General features: G+C 39.9%; 1 protein-coding gene across 1 annotated transcript in view; it reads left to right on the top strand.

Annotated features, from left to right (window-relative positions):
- UMAD1 (UBAP1-MVB12-associated (UMA) domain containing 1) overlaps positions 1-19421 on the top strand; it is a 49488-nt gene that overhangs the window by 24467 nt on the left and 5600 nt on the right. Inside the window, exon 2 of the mRNA XM_048510485.1 lies at positions 8970-9046. Within this exon, the coding sequence (XP_048366442.1) occupies positions 8970-9046 (77 nt within the window). The remainder of the gene's footprint in view (positions 1-8969; positions 9047-19421) is intronic.

Raw genomic sequence — 19421 nt, 5'->3', positions numbered from 1 at the left:
TTGTGAATATCGAGTTGTTGTTTTTCCCTCATTAGTAAAAGCTTCACCTACTCAGTCTCCTAAGTGGGCCTTGGTGGTGCTAGGAATAATGCACTCTCCTTTTTGCTAAGTATTTCTAGAACATACAACATTGAAATTACAATCTGTTACGGTGGCAGACTTTTCTCCCTTCATAACGTAAAGTTAGGTGACCTTGAAATGGAGTTTAGTTTTTGCATATGGCCTACAGCTCCAGATTGAGAACACTCAAAATAGATCACTGGGTAAGTGTTTTACTAGTGAAGGGGTAGTCTGCCTCCAGTCAGTGCACTGATTGAATTTGTTATGTTGGGGGGGGCGAAATGCAAAGCATTCCCCTCCCCCATGTAATAGTTGTTGATATGTCGAGGGTCTGTCTTGTGTACATGTTAGTAATAATTTATCAGGATGGGTTGATAATGGTGGAATATGTTTTCTTCATTCTTCTCATCCACCATTATTATTATACATGAGTTCTAGAAATATATTCAGATTTAAAGATAGACTTTTATCATCCTGTGCTTTCCCAAATCTAGTTTGAAATATTTGCTAGTATTACACAACCCTCAAAATAATGCATTCCATGCAAGATCGGCTCTTGAAGCGTCACACATTGCAGGTGTGTATTTGTATGACCCCACTCTAGGGCTTTTAGACCAAAATAGCGAAATGCCTTTGTTGTCATTTTTACCTCATGCTAATTATAATTTCTCATACTAATGTGACTAGGCTGGCAGATTCCCCAGTTCTATGAGTAAACTGACTTTTAAAAAAATCTCTACCTATATGTGACACTCTCATTTGCCAGCTCTGTGGGCTCTGCATTGTTCTGTGAGCGTCTGATTCCTTGATCTTATTACTACTTTTACAACCCTCCAACATTAAAATCCCCAGATATAACCTCCCATCTGCTGTTTTAATTAGAACAGGGACAAATCAAGGGGGGCCAGTTTCTGTGAACATTTTTGCCTGTTCAGAAAACCTCTCTCCAAATTGGGTGGTTCAGATGCTTATGGGGAAGCATCAGCGAGCAGCAGTTGGCTCCATATTGTGGTGCAATATTATAGATCTGTGTTGTTCTCAGCAGAGGTTTGTGCTTGAATATGTCATGCGAGGGCAGTGCAGCTTTGCTGGCCTTCACTGATACCACATTGCAGCTTAATCTGATGGTCTCTGAACCCAAGAGCCTGTTGCATACTAAGGTCATGGGTCTGTCAAGCTCAGTACAGTGTACTCTGCCTGGCTGCACATTTCTGATGTCCAAAGTAGAGGTCACATACTGTCTGACCCTTTAACTGTCTGGGATTGAACTTGGGACTTTCTGCTTGTAAAACATGTGCTCTGACACTGAACCATGATCCCTCTGTGACATCACATGCTTTATATTATTTCTGACTGGATTTGTACAGTGAAGAATAAATCCTGTTACTTTTTTTTAAAGTCACCAAAGCCTCAGATAGGCATGAAAATAGTGCCAGAATGGAAGGGGGGGGGGGGGGTATCATCTTTAAACTGTTTGAAAGCAAAAAAAAATTTTTAGCACTTTTCTAATATTAGCTAGAATTACCCTATATGGGAATTAGGAAAGTTGGAGTGCTTCCAGAAAATACCCCTAATTTTACCCTTGAATGTTACATGTAATGGCTGCCTGGTGGCTTTAACAAGAAAAAAACACACCACTTCTGTAGTGGGGAGGTAGGAACAGGCTAAACCTCGTGTCCCAAAGGGGACCTTTTTGGAATTGCGAGAACATGTAAGGGTGAGTGCTACAGCAAAATGGCTGCCTTGGGGGTGGCAGCTCCAAAATGCTGGGAAGTATAAGACAAGCATAATCCTGTGATGGAAGCAACTGTTTACAAACGAAGGCTACCTGCTGAGCTCCTCTGTGAAGTGCCAGGGTGGAATCTTTGCTTGGAGGAAAAAGCAAATGGGCAGCAAGATACATTGGTTGGCATGTTAGTATTAATGGACATCATGTTGATGATCACTAAAGTCACTTTTTAGGAAAGGGTCATTACACGGTTTCAAGTAACATGTATCCAGTTATTTTTATTCTTCCCGACCCTACACCAAAGCACGCTTTGTACTAAATAGTGCTGAGGTAAAAATCACTTTTCAAAAGTTGGTCCATACAGTAATTTCCTAGAATTTAATAGGTTTTGTTCATTTTGCCTTGAAGACCATTAGTTCAGTGAACTCGTACAGATGTTATTGTTTGATGGTAATGGTTTGGGAGTGTTTGGTGCTGTGGGTGAAGTGAGCAAACCCTAATCTGTTCCTTGGGTGGCAAGATCATTGAGAAATCCAAGAGCAGGTGTAATAAATACTTTACAATGTCATCTGATAACATTAGCACAAGTGTCTGATGAAAAGTCATGTACCTTGCTTATTTTTCCCCAAGCCAGAATTCTTGCTTCAGCTATTGAAAATGTGTTAATTCTCTTCACTGGTGTGTTTGTTGGGACCATTGACAGTGATGATAATAGTAGTTCTGGCAAAAAAAAAATATGTTTCTAATTTTCCAGTGAGTACAGAACACTTCTGGGATTTCATGTGGAATCCTCATTTCTCACTGTGGAGGAAGATTCAGTGACTATATATATTGGAACAGCATTGCTTCGATTCATAAATCAAAGGGAGAGCTTTCGGGCAGTTGAGATCTTTGTTTAGTTAACAATTTTGGTGAGAGGCAGAAGGGAATGCTAATTCTGTGGCTCTTATATGTCCACAAGTTCTTTTCCATTGAGAGTTATTGGCAGCAGTATCACTCATCATATTGTTGGCTGGAGCTGGTAAGTGACATTCTCGATGTTAGGCAGCATACTTTCCATTTAGTGCATCTGGAAAATCAGCACAAACTGTTGTGTTTGTCATTTGCCTGGCTGTGTCTTTGCATGCATACAGGAGATGGAGGAAGAAGGAGGGGAACCAACCAAACCTAACACTTTCCCCCATATATTACCGCCTTTTTATAACTAGCTTTGGGAAACTGAAAGTAGAGTGGTTGTGTTGACTGTGGAACCTATCGGTGGAGAACAATTTACAGTCAGCGCCATTCTTCACAGCTGAATGGAGAAGAGGTGCCTGTTCAGTGAAATGGAGCAGCTGCAGCCGGTCTAGCTTGGCTCACATTAACATTTGCTTTTTAATCAAGACTTTCACAGTCCTCCAGTACAGTTTTTCATGACAGACGTGGTCAGTGGTAGGCAGCCGTAGCATAATTGAAACTGTACATGAAAGCCAAATTAAAATAATTTGGGGAGGGGCAGAGGCTTCTGAAGAAGGTAGACTTGCTTCTAATGTCCCCAGTTCAATTGCAAATTCAAATAGCAGAATGCCGCTAAGTCTTCACTGCTACAAAATGGAGATTATTTACCCTTTTCAAAAAATTCATTTAAGTAGAGCTTCTAAAATTGAGAATGTTGACGTGATAGATACTTAGGTTAAAATGGTTTTATCACTTTGGAAATCTTATGGCAAAATTAATCACGTGCAGTTGGATTTATCTTAATGTTAAAGGCTTTTATGAATCCTTTCATCCATTGTTTCTTGCAGTCTTCCAAGCAGACTAGGTGATGCTCAAAATTCTTGAAAATTACATCACTCTCTATTAATATTTCATTTTTACTATAATCTGAAAGAACAAAAAGGTGCTTTTCCCAGTAACGTTTAGCAAGGGGAGAATTTGGATTTGAATCAAAATTATCAGTTCAGATTTATGATTATTTCTGTATAGTGACCTGAAGAGATGCCTTGAGCTAAAAGGGAGGAGAGGGTATCTGTCCCCCACCCCTGCTTCAGATCTCTGTCTTCATATCTTGACATATCAGTTCTTTCTTCAGCAACTAATGTGATGCTGTCGCAGACATCAATGTGAGTCACCCATTAGGGTAAAGATGTAAAATTTCTTGAATATTGAAGCCATAGGGGTGGTTTTTCCCCCACTGTGTTTTTGTCTGTCAGGAAAAAGGGGACATCGAGGGGGGACATTGCAATATGTGCAATGCATACTTATCAAACTTGAACCTGTTTTATAGCTTCAGCTGCACAGAATGCATAATCTATAACATAGTTAGCATATGCATTTTTGTTTGATATATTTACAAGGACATTAGGGAATGTACTCAGTACTGCAGAGAAAGAGAGATGCAAACTTCTGCACCACATACTACCTTGGCATGTGTGTTTTTGTCACCTGAGAGTTAGGAAAATGGTACGCCCCATTTTTGTAGGAAACTGAGCAAAATATACTAGTTGAGCATTTACAAGATTTACAGCACATTTGAATATCAAACCAAATTGTAGAACTCTGAAAAAGCTGAACTTTTGTGTAGTGTGTCATCATCATTCACGTTACGGCAGGGCTCCCCAGTGTGGGGTTCGTGGGCAGCTGAGCTTTTCACAAAGTGGGGTCATTGTAAGGCAGGCCTTTTTATTGGCTGACCCCATTCAGATGGCTATAATATTTTCTTTATAAAATATATATCCTATCTTCCTGCCCTCAACAAATTAAGAACATATATAATAACAGTACATCTTAAAAACCATTAAAACCAAACCAAGCTGAAATGCACATATGAAAACAACAAAGCATAGTGCAGGAAGGAGAAAACAACAAAGCATAGTGCAGGAAGGAGGGATCACTGAGGGAATGTGTAATCTATTAGAAACAGAAGTGGACAGATGTCTCCCTGGGGAGAGTTCCCGAGTTTTGGTGCTATGATGAAAAAAAGCCCTGTCCTGGGTTGCCTCCCAGCTATCTCAGAAGGCACAGACACCCAAAGCAGAACTTCTAGAGTTGATTGTAATGGTCAGGTAGTTTTTAAAGAAATAGGCAGTCCTACAGAGAGGTGGTGTGGTGCAGTAGATAAGGTGCCAAACCCCCACACACACTGTGGAAGCTTACTGGGTGACTCTCTCTGTCTTGACCCTGGCCAGTATTTGGATGAGAGACCTCCAAGGAATGTCAGGATCATGATGTATAGGCAGGCAATGGCAAACCATCTGTAAATGTCTCTTGCCTTGGAAACCCTACAGGTTCACAAAAAGTCAGCTGTGACATGACAGTGAAAAGAAAGAAAAAAAAGGGAAGAAATGTCCTTGTCTGTATTAAAAGCTGAGTAATCCTCTGGTAGTAATTACTTTTGTCTTCTTGCTGTCCAGCTGTAATTCTGCTTTGGGGTTTTCTCCTTTAACTTTCAGCTGCAGTTGTTTCAGATTTTCACTATTTTCTGCCATTAATGTGGTATTTTTGGCATATCTCAGATTGTTAATGTGTCTCCCCCACACGCACATTTTCACTGTACCTTCATCTAAATCTAATCCAGTTTTCCTTATGATATGTTCTGCATACAGATCGGAGAACTAGGGTGATAAAATGCATCGTTATCTAACACATTTGCCATTTGGAAACCACTCTGTTTCTCCATATCCTAACAGTAGCCTCTTGTTCAGGGTACAAATTGCGCTGTCAGATGCTGTGGTACTCACATTTCCTTTAAATTAGCCATAGCTTTTCATAATCAACATAGTCAGAAGCTTTGCTGATTTTCTTCTGACATTCTCTTGTGTACTCCAGTAGCCAGTTTAAATTTGCAATATGATTTCTCGTGCCTCTTGCTCTTCTTAATCTAGCTGGAACACCAGGCATTTCACGTTCCACAAATGCTAACAGTCTTTGTAAGTTTTTGAGAATCACTTTACTATTGGAGAAATTAATGCATTGATCTGATAGTTGCTGCAATCTTTGATGTCTCTTTTTTGGGGGAATATAAATTGACCATTTTTCAGTGTGAAGGGCATCATTTTGTTTTCTAAATTTATTGGCAAATTCTAGTCAAGATTTGATGGACTCTGTTTCTGTGACTTGGAATAGTTCTATTGATATCCCATCCAATCCTGGTGGATTGTTTCTCCCAGTTGCTCTCAGTGCCACTTTCACTTCACTTTCTAAAAGGGAAAGCTCTTTATCAAGAGATTCTTCTTGGAAGGAATCTTGCATCCTTTCATCTCTTTTGTATAGTTCTTCAGTGTATTATGCCCACCTTTTCTTTATGTGGTCCTGTTCAGGTAATGGGTTTCTAGGTTGATTTTTCAGCTTGCCTAACCGTGCCTTAAATTTCGCTTTCATTTCTTGGATCATGTAGAAAGTGAATTGCAGTAGCCTAATGCTACCAGAGCATGTACCACAGTGGCCAAGAAGGGCTGCATTAGGCTGACCAGTTGAACCTGGTTAAAGGCACTTCTGGCCACAGCTGCCACCTGCTTATGCAGCAATAGGCTTGGATCCAAGATCACCTTCAAACTACAGACCTGCTCCTTCACATCCAGAATGGGTGACACTTTAAGTCCCTGGTTAACCACTAGAAGATTGGAAGGCCTGGTAAACACCTGGACTTGGGGTTTCATTTCCCCATCAAGCTTTCCTTTTTTTAAAATATTCCATCTGCTCTTTCTCCTGTCTTCTCTAGTCTTTCATTTATGTCTTCTTATTAACCTTCCACAGTTCTTTTGCAAAGTGAGGAGGGAGGTGCTGTCTTTGGCCTTGCCATCTGCAGAAACCACTTTTGTTTGGCACCCCCTCCAGTGGAAACCATTTTGTGGTGGTGCTTACCATCCTCTCTCAAGATTCTAAAGGTGCCCACAGGCTCAAAAACATTGAGAGCGCCTGCATTCTAGTGTCTGAACTGTGCACAAAATTAATCTCATTTAAACAAACATATTCCTGAAAATTCATTGTGTTAGTTTACAGTGTGCATAGAGCAATCTTTATATCTGATTCTGAACATTGACCTAGAGTGAGGATATAAAAATTGCACAGTAAGGCTATGTTCCAATAAAGTGGATTTTCCCCCAAACCTGTGGGAGGGGGATGACTCCAGACCTGCAGAAACTTTTGGAGGGAAATGGTGAAGGAAAAAAACAGTAACAGATTTTTGCAGTTACAGGGAAAATAGGATCTTGCAATACTACATTGCAATATCTCTGCTGCCATGAGTGTTGCTCAGCAGCCCCCCCCCCCCCCCCACCAAACACACACACACACACCATGAAGGCAGTGGCCAAGAGAAGTAGAAGAAGCCAGATGCACATGAAGGGAGGAGCAGCAGCAGAAGGCAGTTGGTGCCACTGCCAGGGAAACAAGTGGGGAGCAGCTGCCACTGAGAAGAGGATAAGAAACCAGATGGCCTTGGCAGTTGTGGGGCAGGCTGAAACTTGGTGATAGTCACAGCTGAGCAAAGTGATAATGGCGGTGACATGAAAATGGCAGTGGAGCACATCAGCTTCAAGCGTGTCCACCCTCGACCAATGCTGGACAGCTGATCATGGATCTGGGTTTAGAGCATAAAGCTGACCCTTATGAAGTGGCAGTGCAGTGGGAGGCTTGGAGCAGAAACTGTGTCCTGTGCACTTTGTGCTCAAAGTTTCCCTGCAGCTCTGAGGAGGGATTTGAGGGGAAAGCACTTTTTTTTTCATGCTGATGGTCACAGGGACCATCATGGGTGAGAAGAATGTGATGTTCCCTTTTTTACAAGTTCTTACAGGTCATCTGTTTCTTACTGTATAATTCTTTAGATTTGATTCATAAATAGCCTCATACTCTGCAGAGGAAAAGGTGTGTTACTTGACGTTCACTTCCATCCCCACCCTATCCCACTCCACCCCAGGCCTTCTCATCAAGGTAAAATGTACTGCAGCTCTGAAAAAAGCTGCATATATGTACTCAGTCTTGCTCTTACAGGGCTGGGTGAAAGACCTACTGTAATGTAGATGTTGTGTCATTGAGATTTGGAAGGAACAGCCCTGCAAGTGTTTCCTGACAGGAATGACCCATGCAGCTGAGCTCTCCCAGCTTAATGAATGGGTGAACAGCGTATGAAAGGGCCTATGCCCTTTCCACAGTTTCCACAAGGGTCTTCTATTGGGTACATGTGTTTGGGGTAGGGGACTCTTTCCAAAACATGGTCATTAAATTAGGATGCATAGCACTGTGAAATTAATAACACTAAAAGTGCAATAAAATAAGCATCAATTTGCAGCTAAGATATTTTAAGAAACGCAGGTAGCATTTAAAAACTGGAAACTGACTCAATGTGGTGGCTAAGAGAAGGACAAGCTATGATCCAGCATATCCTTGATTCAGATTTATTCTCTGCCAGGAACTGAATACAGGCCTTAAGCAATCAGTCTCTTTCAGTCTCAAGGCCAAATAGCAGCTTCATGGATTTTGGTCCATGTGCAGTAGCTTCCAAGTCCAGTCCAGTCCCAGGTAGTGGTAGTTGACCTTTAAAGCACTATACATTTGGCATTCTCTCAGCAGCCCTGCTTCGTGGTTTTGTTTTTAATTGATTTTATGTATTATGTGTACATTTTTGAAGTTGGTTTACTACTTTTTAGCTGTTTGATACCTCGAGGGCCTAGATTGGGTTGGAAAACAGGATAGCAGTATTTTGAATTAAGAAAAATAACTTATTTTTCAAGCTGTTCTCCCAACCTGAAATGGCCCACGGCAGGCTACTCGTACAGCATTAAGTAGAAGCCCCATCTCTTTTAATCCTAATTGGGTCCCATGACAAGTGAGAAATAAATTCCCTGCCGTTACCATCTGGCTAACTCGTGTCCAAATGTGTCATGTAATTTGGACCCTAGTTGAATGACTGCTGATTTCCTGAAACAGAAGGCTTTCCTACTTCCTGTTACCTGTCCTGGCAAACTAAGAAGCACTGCCAAACCACTTTCGTTAGTCGCTTGCCTTGAAAACCCTGTGGGGTTGCCATAAGTTGGCTGAAGTCTGTCAGCATTTTCTACAACCACCAATGCCTGCTGCTTACAACATTTCATTTCTTGATGGAAAAGCAATTGGAGAAAGAAATGTACAGCTCTTGCCTGGTAAGCAATATTTTAATCATAAAGGAGAGTATTAACACAGTTTTTCATATTCTATCTTCTAGGCAACTCAACCAGTGAAGAAAGAAATGAATTTAAAGATCAAATCTCTTGCAGCACTGGGCTTGACCAGACTTTACAGGTCAGAAAGTCTTCCTGCTAACTTTCTCAAGAAAATACTAAGATGTTAACAAGGATTGCAAAATTTAAGTTTATTTCACAATTATTGCAGTTACATGAGCGCATCAAAAACATGATTCAGTATCCGAAGCCATCCAGGGAAGGATAGGTTTCTGCAGTCAAGAATAAGAAACAGCTGGTATATGTTATGCTTGATGCCACAGCACTGCAGCCTTTGTACCCATACTATGGGCATGATTCATCAGCAAGCTGGCTTAGCTCCACTTGTTCATGCAGTCTAGGCCGCCATGTGTGGCTTCATTGCTTTGTGCTAAGAGTATAGTTTTTTGTTTTGTTTTTATGATGTGCACTCTGAACTATTTCTTTTTGCCAGCCATTTTAATTGAACAGTGAGCCAAAAAATCATGTTGATTGCAGATAAGGATAAACTGGAATCATAGTAGCCTCAGACCGGAATATGAAAACCTCCTGAGATCTACAGTATGAAAAGTAATTCTGTGCATTGGAAATAGATCTGTAATGAAATAAATGGGAAAAAAACCCACACCTACACGTAAACTGTTGTTCTTCCAGATTCAGGGAAGGCTTGTTTTAAACACTACAAGGCCATTATCTTTAGTCTGCCTTTTACTGAGAAATACTAATCAACATGGTTAGTGCTTGAATGGTATTATGGTTAGTGACATTTCTGGTATCCAAGTGGTTCTAGAAACCAAAAAGTCTGTTAAATATTGAAGATGTGCTGCAGTAATATTGCAAAATCGATTGTACATCACTTTGAAGTATTTGCAAAGTATTCCACCCAAATTGCTCCATAAAGTTCAAAAAGCAACCACAGTGACTCCAGTTGAAAGGATCAAGTGGGAAGCGAAATGAAATGGAAAACTCTCTCTGAGACTCTGGAGAGTTTGTTGCCCAATCAGAATTTAGGTTTGCGAGGCCTGGAGACTCTGCCGCAGGAATGGCATTGTGCGGTATTGTTTCCAAATGAAAAACTAGAAGTGATGTCAGCTCAACTCAGTGATGTCATTTCTGGTTTTTTTGTCATGATGTCAGCTCCCTAGATTAAAAAGTTAGCTGTCTAAGAAAATAGTGCATTGAATGTAGTAAACAAAATAGAATGGCTGAATTTAAGTGGTAAGCATTACTACTTAATAAAAATATTTGAAATATTCTTAAAGAGGAGTGTAGAAGAGATAACAATTTCTGTGTTTTGTAAATATGGCTGGATGAAAATGCATAAATAAAGGTATTAAAAAAAAATGTCTGAGTCACCCAGAAAAATTAGCCCAACCAACAGTCGTGTTTCACTGTGCAGCCAAAACATTTGCAGGGAACTCTAAAGAAGAGGGAATCCCTCCCTCTTACGGTGCCCTGATTCCTCCTCTATTGCTCTGTAAAATTACACTGTCACCCTTCCTGTCTGCCTCAACCTATCCACTTGCCCATTTTATCCCCTTCAGTCATTCCATACCTCTTTTGGGCGGGTTTAAATGTGGCTTTAATGTATATATGGTTTGCTCAGGTGCTACAGGTTACTGAAGGAACTGCATGGTGTAGTAGTTAAGTGCTTGCACTGCCACTCACATGGTCAGGAGTTTGAGCTCCTTGTGGGTCAGATATCTTGGCAGTTGGCTCATGGTCAACTCAGCCATCCATCCATTCATTGGTTGGTAAATGAGAACCTAGGGGGTAAAGAATAGCCAGGGAAAGCAATGGCAAACTATCACACAAAAACAGCTTGCCTATGAAATCACTGCTTGCAGTGGTACCCCAGGGTCGGACACGACTGAAGGGGAAACTTTACCTTTTTACCTTTACAGGTTACTAGGGAGATAATCCCTCATTTTGATAACCTATTTTCTGCACATATGGGCATTTCCCTCAGTTCACAGAAATACGTACCTTAGCTCCTGATATTCACCTCCACCATCTTTGTGGATTTCTTTTATCTTCACTAGGGCCGGGTTATCCATCTCTGTTAGATCCATGATCACAACAAACCAGGAAAATTAGAAAGTGCAAATAGTTTGCTCCTGCTATGAAAAAATGAAACCTAGAAGCAAGGGAAGGATCGCTTTGCATGCAGAAAGCTGTTTTCATACAATGCAAAAACAAGGAAGACAGAAACCTTGAGTGAATTACAGGTAGATAAAGATTGCTGAAACTAAGGCTGTATGGATAGCTTCAGGCAAGACTTGAATATATTTGAATAGCCAGACCAGAGACCAACTTTGCAGGCTAATGGGATAATTTTTCTGCTGCCGCTGCCCAAATACTGCTGCAGCTGCTGTTTGACAATGATAGCTGTCTCTTGTTGTGTGCTGCTATCGTAATATTTTGTTTGATGTGCTTATGCAAAACAAAGGAAAATTAAGATGACAGCCAGCAGTAGTGATAGAGGAATAATTGATCACTGAAATGCCTGCTTCTGAAGGCCAGTTTCTGCATAATAGTTGCCCAATCGTGTTGCTGCTTTTGTGATGGTTCTCACAGAAGCATACATATGCAAATCATTATGTCGGGACTGTCATTCATGTGGCTGTTCCTGGGAGGATTTCCTGACCAAATATACTAGATTCTGCCAGTTCTTGCTCATGAGATCACACTGGGGAAATAATCATGGTAACAGTGCTATCCTCTGCAGAGTTACTCCAGCCCAAGCCCATTTATTTCAGTAGACTTATGCTGGCATGATTTTGTATAGGATAGCTCTGCAAAGTCTCTGTGTTATCTTCTATTCCGCATTTATACTATATGAGCAGAAGGGGCGCCCAGAGAATCTTTGCAGTATGATGGTACTGTATTTAAGGGCCATAAACTTCTAAAAAGTTATGCAGCAGAGTTGCCCAACTTCTACACTGTAAAGTTCACCCTTTGTTAGCACAGACTTTTTGATGCAGGACCAAGAATGTTCATTTACGCAAACCTGTAGAACATTTTCATACATCATGTATGTGCAGATGTGTGCACGCAAATGTGGCTATGAAAGTCGGTCTACAGCCACTAAAGGTAGGGTAATGGAAAGATATCCGATTCATTTTATTTTTGAAATGGTCAAGCATAAGGAATAAGGCACCAACATGATATGAAAAACAAAAGTCACATAAAAGACGTAAATCATTTTTTTCTGGAAAATGTGCAGCACCAGGTGATGTTAAATCTTTCTAATCCAAAGCCATGGAAATAAAGAACAGTGTAAAATAAATAAACGTTTGTGTTGTCAGCAATAAATTGAAAGGTGGCAAAATGTATGTGTGTTTTGAATAAACAAGAAGTCCATAACTATTACTGAATCACATTTCATGTATTTATATGTCAGGTTCTTTGAAAAATATTGCACAAGAATATTCACACACTACTTCCAGTTTTGTCCCCTAACACATTTACAAATGCTTAATATGCACATACTTTCCCCACATAATGTGACTACATTAAATATTTGAGTGACCATTCTTCCAAAATATACCGTATATACTCTCATATAAGCTGAGTTTTTCAGCCCTGTTTAAAGGCTGAGAAAAGCCCCCTCGGCTTATACTCGAGTCACCATTTTCTATTAATCACAAGAAGGCTGGGGGTGGGAGCAGGACAACCTCCCTGCTCTGGGAAGCCACTTGTTGCTGCCCTCCTCCTGGGAGGGTGAAGGGGGAACCCCGAGGCACCCTGGCTGGGTGCCTCGCTGGGCTTGGTCAAACCCGGCAGGCAGAGGGAGCTCCTTATTTGGGCAGTGACTCCCCCTGATGTCACTGCCCAAATAAGGAGCTCCCTCTGCCTCCCGGCTTCCCACCCTGGCTTATACCCGAAAATAAGTTTTCCCAGGCCTCGGCTTATACACGGGTTGGCTTATACACGAGTATATACGGTACTTATTTGTGCCATCTTCATGTCCAAAGTATTAGAGGATAGCTTTCTAATTCCATCTTCATTCTCTTGCCTGTAGGGTCGGTCTAACATTTATGATTCCTGCCAGAGTAATTTTTCAGGGTTTATATGTACCCATGGTGATGATGTTGCTTTTCTAATAGAAGCATTTTAACCTTGTGTCAACTATTGGGGAGCACTCGAATAAAGTGGCTTCATTTGGAGGTGGCAGAGATCATGTCATGACCAGGGCAGAACATAACTTGCAATCTGTCAAAGTAGTACATATAGCAAGGGTACTAAATACCACAGCGGGCTAGCTGAGTAAACAAAAGCTGGATCAAACAGAATCGAAACTGCTACATCAAGAGGTATTTAGAAGAATATGAGGCAGGTTTGGAACCCTAGCAATACATCTGTTTATATTCATGGACAAGTCCCAGTCTTTTTATCAAGACAGCGGTACACTCAGTGGATGTTCTAGTATGTACCGTATGTGTCGTATATAATTTATGCTTTTTCTTCTCTACTACTCATCTCTTTTTAAAAAAATATTTTTATTGTATAGTTTGAAATAAACATTCTATTTACATCTTTCTGATACAATTTCCAAACAATACATTTTCCCTTTTTTTCCTCCCACCCTGCCCTAATATTATGTTTTACTTTTCTTTAACCAAGCAGCAGTAAGTTCATTCGTTGTTGTCTTCTTATCCATATGTCTTCTTTGACTCCCGTCTCCTTCATCCAATTCTCATAACTTGTCCATATCTTCATTATTTCATTCTGTTTTTCTTGCCATGTTTTATTCTTTGATAATATTTCAAAAATGTCTAATGTCACTTGTTCCTATATATATTCCAACCATTTCTGAATCATCCATTTTTTCTTATCTTTCCATCCAAACGCTATCACTACATGTATTGCTCTAATCAACGTTTTATGCATATTTCTATATTGTATATTTATTTTTTCATCATCAATTATTCCCATAAATAATAGATCATTTCTTAATTCCACTTTATTTTTCACCAATTTCTCTATCCATAGCAATGCCTTTTCCCAGAATCTGTTTACTTCTTTGTATTCAATCCACATATGGCTATAATGTGCATCTTGGTCCCCACAGTGCCAACATTTTGGGGATAAACCCTTAACCATATATGCAAGTTGTTTGGTCTATACCATTTTAAAATCAACTTTCTTTCCAACTCCATATATTTTTCAATTTTTATTTTTCTCATGCTAGCCATTATTCTTTCAATTTTTCATCATTCAGAGTGCCATCCTTCTCCCATTTTTGTTTCATAGCTCTTATCATAAATTCCTTATCATCAATCATCAAATTATATATTTGACCTAAAACTTTCCCATCCCTTTTTTCGTAGATTTCCAAGCAATTTGCCATTATACATTCACCTTTAATTCTCGACATCTTTATTTTTTCCCATATTCTTCTCAAAACCAATCATTTCTCTGTACCACCTATCTCTATAAAATTTTGTAATGTCATTATTTCACCCCCTTCTCTAATCATATTTGCCACCATACGTATTCCTTGTCTCTCCAAAATTTTTATTACTTTCTTTCCTTCTTTTCCTGCCACACTTGCCACTGGCGCCGTCTACAGGGTCCCGGGCATCCATTTCTCTCTCCATTTTTCTCTACTACTCATCAAAAGAGTGCTTCAGAACAAGGGGGAAAAGGGGAAAAGATTATTCTGATAGCCCCACATTGGCCAAAGAGAACTTTGTTTCAGTATCTTCTTGGATGGTCCAATCCAGCCCCTTGGTCCTTTCCACAGTGTCTGGTGCTTCTGTCTGAAGGCCTAGTGCTTTATCCCCATTTAGAACTACTAAAGTTGACTACTTGGAGATTGAACAAAAGTTGCTGCAGGAACTAGGCTCCATAAATTTGGTTATTTCTGTCTTGAAAGGTAGGTTACTGCCATTGCTGATTTTCTCAAGCATTACCTTGCCTTAGGTATTCTGTTCACAGTGTTTTCTGTAATTGTGTGATCCCAGTCCTATTGCATTGTTCATTGGTTGTTTAATGCTGTCTGACTGCATTGATTTGTGTTCTGTATTCCACCTTGAGTCTTAGCAAGAAAGGCAGGCTATAAATTAACTAAATACATGAGTTGATGGGATGGGATCTATTTCAATCCTACCACTCCGTTTATTCATTTATTTATTCATTCATTTGTTAAAATATTTATACCCCCATCTTACATTTTGGCTCAAGTTTGAAATCTTCCAGTAGAAGTAGTCATCCTCTAACTTAAATTACCCTTCCTTTGGAGGATTGTTGGATCTACCCCACTAAATTGTTTATATGTGGTGCTGTTGCTTCGTATAGCACTGTCCCATACACTCTCCTGTTCCACCAACCTGTTCAGCTATGCTCAGTGTTTAATTTCATCATCATTCCATTCCAGTCCTTGTCTAAATATTTGAAGGTTTTAGATCACTAAAATCTCAGTTTCAGAATAATTTTTGCACAACTCTATTCTGTACATAGAATTTCTTGACAAAAAGCACAAGCAGCCCTGCCTTTGAACAAGGGTAGTAAATTGCAGTGCCAGAGGGTCAATATGTGGTTATAATTTATTTTTCATGTAATTCTGTCAAGAATTAGGAGCATTATATCTTTCTGTCTTTTTGGCAACAAAGTGTGTAGCACTTAATACTTGTGAGGACACATAAAGAATTAGCTGACAGATGGCATGTTTATGAATGGGGATTTATAAAGCTTATCAAATGTCTGTGTTTGGGAGCTCCTGAGGATAGACTGATTATAAGCAACAGGCGGGATATAAATCCAATAAAATCAAAAATAGATAGATATAACTTCTGTCGTTCATATTTTTCTACTGTCACCTTGTGAAAGTAGCTCACTGTTGCTTATTTAACATTGTATTGTGCATTGATGGTCAGATGTGTGCTCCTTAGCAGATGTTACTGGTGATGTTTATGCTTCCTGTCACTTATTTTTTTAAAAGCTTCCAAATACAGTTTCGGTAAAGCTAATAACTTATTTAGATATATTGCCCTACAACATAAACTGTCTTGTATTTGGGAGTGAATTATTTAGATAGGCACACACAAAGGATTATTTAATTGTAGTTCCTGTATGGCCGTGGTCTGGTAGATCTTGTTCCTAACATTTCGCCTGTATCTGGGGCTACAATCTTCAGAGGTGTATCACAGAGAGAAGTCACAGACTAAGGAACCAAAATTCTGAGCCAAGAAGATCTGAATGTGGTGACTTCTACCATTTAAGCAAATTTGCATACTTTGCGTAATTGTTCCTGCTCATCATTGGAAGGGGCAAGGTGTTAATTCAGGTCACTGAAGCTCTGTTCCTAGACTGCTGACAATTGGACTGAAGATCCTCTCTGACTTCAGGAATTGCCCACTCATTTTGCGGCCTACATAAAGCCTGAGAATCTGAGATTTTCAAGATATTGCATATTATACCCATACTAACTTTCAGTGCTTTTTGTTCTGTGCCAAATATATGCAGGACATATACAGCACTAGATCTGTGCTGGCTGCACTCTGGGCTATTAAAGAGACACATTTTTGATTGGTGGACAAGCTGGTGGACCATTAAGCTAAGCTGAACTTAGATTGAGGTCAGTGTGGTGAACCCTTTCTTCCTCCTTCAATAGCTGACTCATGAGATTGGGAGGAGTTGCAAGGAATCTTAGCATCAGCCAGAGTAAGACCATGCTAAAGAACTAGAGAGTGAAAAAATTGCTGCCATTTATAGTTAAAAATTGTAATATTCCATATGTTTGCTCTTCTGACCCCTCCCAGTAACAATTAAGCTGAAGCAGAGGAATCATTGTACATGTGATCTTCCCCAAACACTTGGTCTTTCTATCATCACAATGGCTTTCCGTTTTCCAAATATTTTCCAAATATTTAGTAACCAGACGATGACATCAGCCTGTATTTGATTTTTCCAGTTCCCTAAATAGACCAGAACAGTGATGGCACTCAGTTTGGGGAATAAATTAGCTGCTATTTGCTACAATTTGCAGGCACATGTTCACAAATTGCTGTTGAAAAGGAATCTGCACTTTCAGTTGAGATGTGACCAGCTCCAGTGTACTGATACTTGCAAGGTTGTTGAGAGAAACATGTAGTCAATTAATGAGGTGCAAGTGTTGGAAAAAATGTTGCTCACTATTTAAGTTTCAAATACACTGTCCCCATCAGGGACGACAATTAATTCTCCTTTAGATAGTTTAACATTTTTACCAGTTGACATATTTCTGATTTTTAGAGCTAATTTACCATATATACTCGTGTATAAGTCGACCCGCATATAAGTCGAGGCACCTAATTTTACCACAAAAAACTGGGAAAACTTATTGACTCGCGTATAAGTCGAGGGTGGGAAATGCAGCATCAATTGAGGCATCAGTAGGTTAAATGTTTTTGAATATTTATTTCAAAGAAAAACAATAAACTGGCTCTGTAAGTGGAAAAGAGGGTCAACAAGAACAATATGGTATGAACAATAACTTTAAAAGTACAAAAACCTTAGCTCAACCAGCAACCAAGCTAAAACACAAGAGTTAAAATCCTTCAAAACTGGATTTATAAATAAATGCATCTGTTTGTTAATGTAATCCAACTTAGATTTTAAGAGGGATATTATCAGAAATGAAAAATCTACTTCATTAGCTTCCACTGTAAAACAGTGGGGGGATGGGGCATCCCTTTGGGGAGTCCAATAACTTTGGATCCCCTGACCCAAACTTCACCAAACCTGGCTGGTATCATAAAGAGACTCTCCTGATGAGACTAAAGCTGTGTTTGGTGAGAGCGGTTCAGAGGGTCCAAAGTTATGGACCTCAAAAGGGTAGCCAGCCATCTACTAATAGCTCCCTATTGAAAACAATGGGGATGGGGAGCACTCTCCTTTGGGGGGTCCATAACTTTGGACCCCCCCTAGAACCAAACTTTACCAAACTTGGCTGTTATCATCAGGGAGAGTCTTCCGAGGATACCCTGAAATTTTAAGTGCCTCTAAGACATAAAAACTAAGCCTCTGCTGTGCCGCAAGGCAAAGTAAAAACACAAAAAAAATTTTTTAATGACCAAGATATAAGTCGAGGGGAGCTTTTTCAGCATTAAAAATGTGCTGAAAAATTTGACTTATGTATATTCTAATTTTTTCAGGTACCTGTACATTAATGCTGAAAAGCCCTCAGTATATAATGGGTCATATACGGTACCTCTGTATTCTTGTAGAACGCACTTCCCATCAGATTCCTTTGGAATAGTGCATATGATAACTTTTGAATGAAGATATAGGAAGTACCTGTATTAATTATTGAGAGATTAGAAGAAAAATATGCCATAAACATTATCAGGAATTGCTAGGTATACTTTCTTATGGTGAAATTCATGGTCTCTGAAAGTGATTTCATGTTCTCAAGAGCTTTCTTTTGTGACCCTGCTAAAATATTTGAGCTATGTAAACTCTGAAAATAAAGAACAGCCAAACACAGCCATTCTTCATAGTGGTTTGTTCTATCTGCAGCTATATAATGGGCTCTCCATAAATTTGAAGAATCTCATATTTAAAGTCCTGTTTGGGGGTTATTATTTGGATTGCAGGCTTCTGGAAGGTGCCATTTCCTTTGATAAAAGGAGCTTTGTACCAGTGCAAGACTCTGCACATAGGGGCAAAAAATCCAAACTTCACATACACGCTACAGGGGTCAGTGCTATCAGTCACAGACCAGGAAAGGGATTTAGGCGTCTTAGTTGATAGTTCCATGGGAATGTCAACTCAATGCATGGCAGCTGTGAAAAAGGCAAACTCTATGCTGGGGATCATTAGAAAAGGAAGTGATAATAAAACTGCAAAGATTGTCATGCCCTTATATAAAACTGCATTAGTGCGACCGCACTTGAGGTACTGTGTCCAGTTCTGGTCACAATTACTTCGCATCTCAAAAAAAGGATATTGAGGAGATACTAGAAAAAAGAAGTGCAGAGAGAAAGGGGCAACAAAAGGATGATTGAGGGACTGGAGCACCTTCCTATGAGAGGAGAGAAGGCTGCAGCGTTTGGGACTCTTTAGTTTGGAGAGGAGGCGGCTGAGGGGGATATATGATTGAAGTCTACAAAATTATGCATGGGGTAGAAAATGTTGACAGAGAGAATTTTTTCTCTCTTTCTCACAATACTAGAACCAGGGGGCATTCATTGAAAATGCTGGGGGGGGAAGAATTAGGACTAATAAAAGGAAACACTTCTTCCATAGCGATGTGATTAATTGTTTGGAATATGCTACCACAGGAGTGTGGTGATGGCCACCTAACCCTGGATAGCTTTAAAGGGGGCTTGGACAGATTTATGGAGGAGAAGTTGATTTTATGGCTACCTAATCTTGATCCTCTTTGATCTGAGATTGCCAAATGCCTTAATGCACAGACCAAAGGTGTCCGGGGCTTAACAGCACTTGAGGCCGACTAGTTCACATCACCA

The sequence above is a fragment of the Sphaerodactylus townsendi genome, linkage group LG11 (assembly GCF_021028975.2).
Source record: "Sphaerodactylus townsendi isolate TG3544 linkage group LG11, MPM_Stown_v2.3, whole genome shotgun sequence".
In the NCBI taxonomy this organism is placed as follows: Eukaryota; Metazoa; Chordata; class Lepidosauria; order Squamata; family Sphaerodactylidae; genus Sphaerodactylus; species Sphaerodactylus townsendi.
The sequence above is the reverse complement of the archived record's forward strand: the minus strand, read 5'-3'. Positions and strand labels throughout refer to the sequence as shown.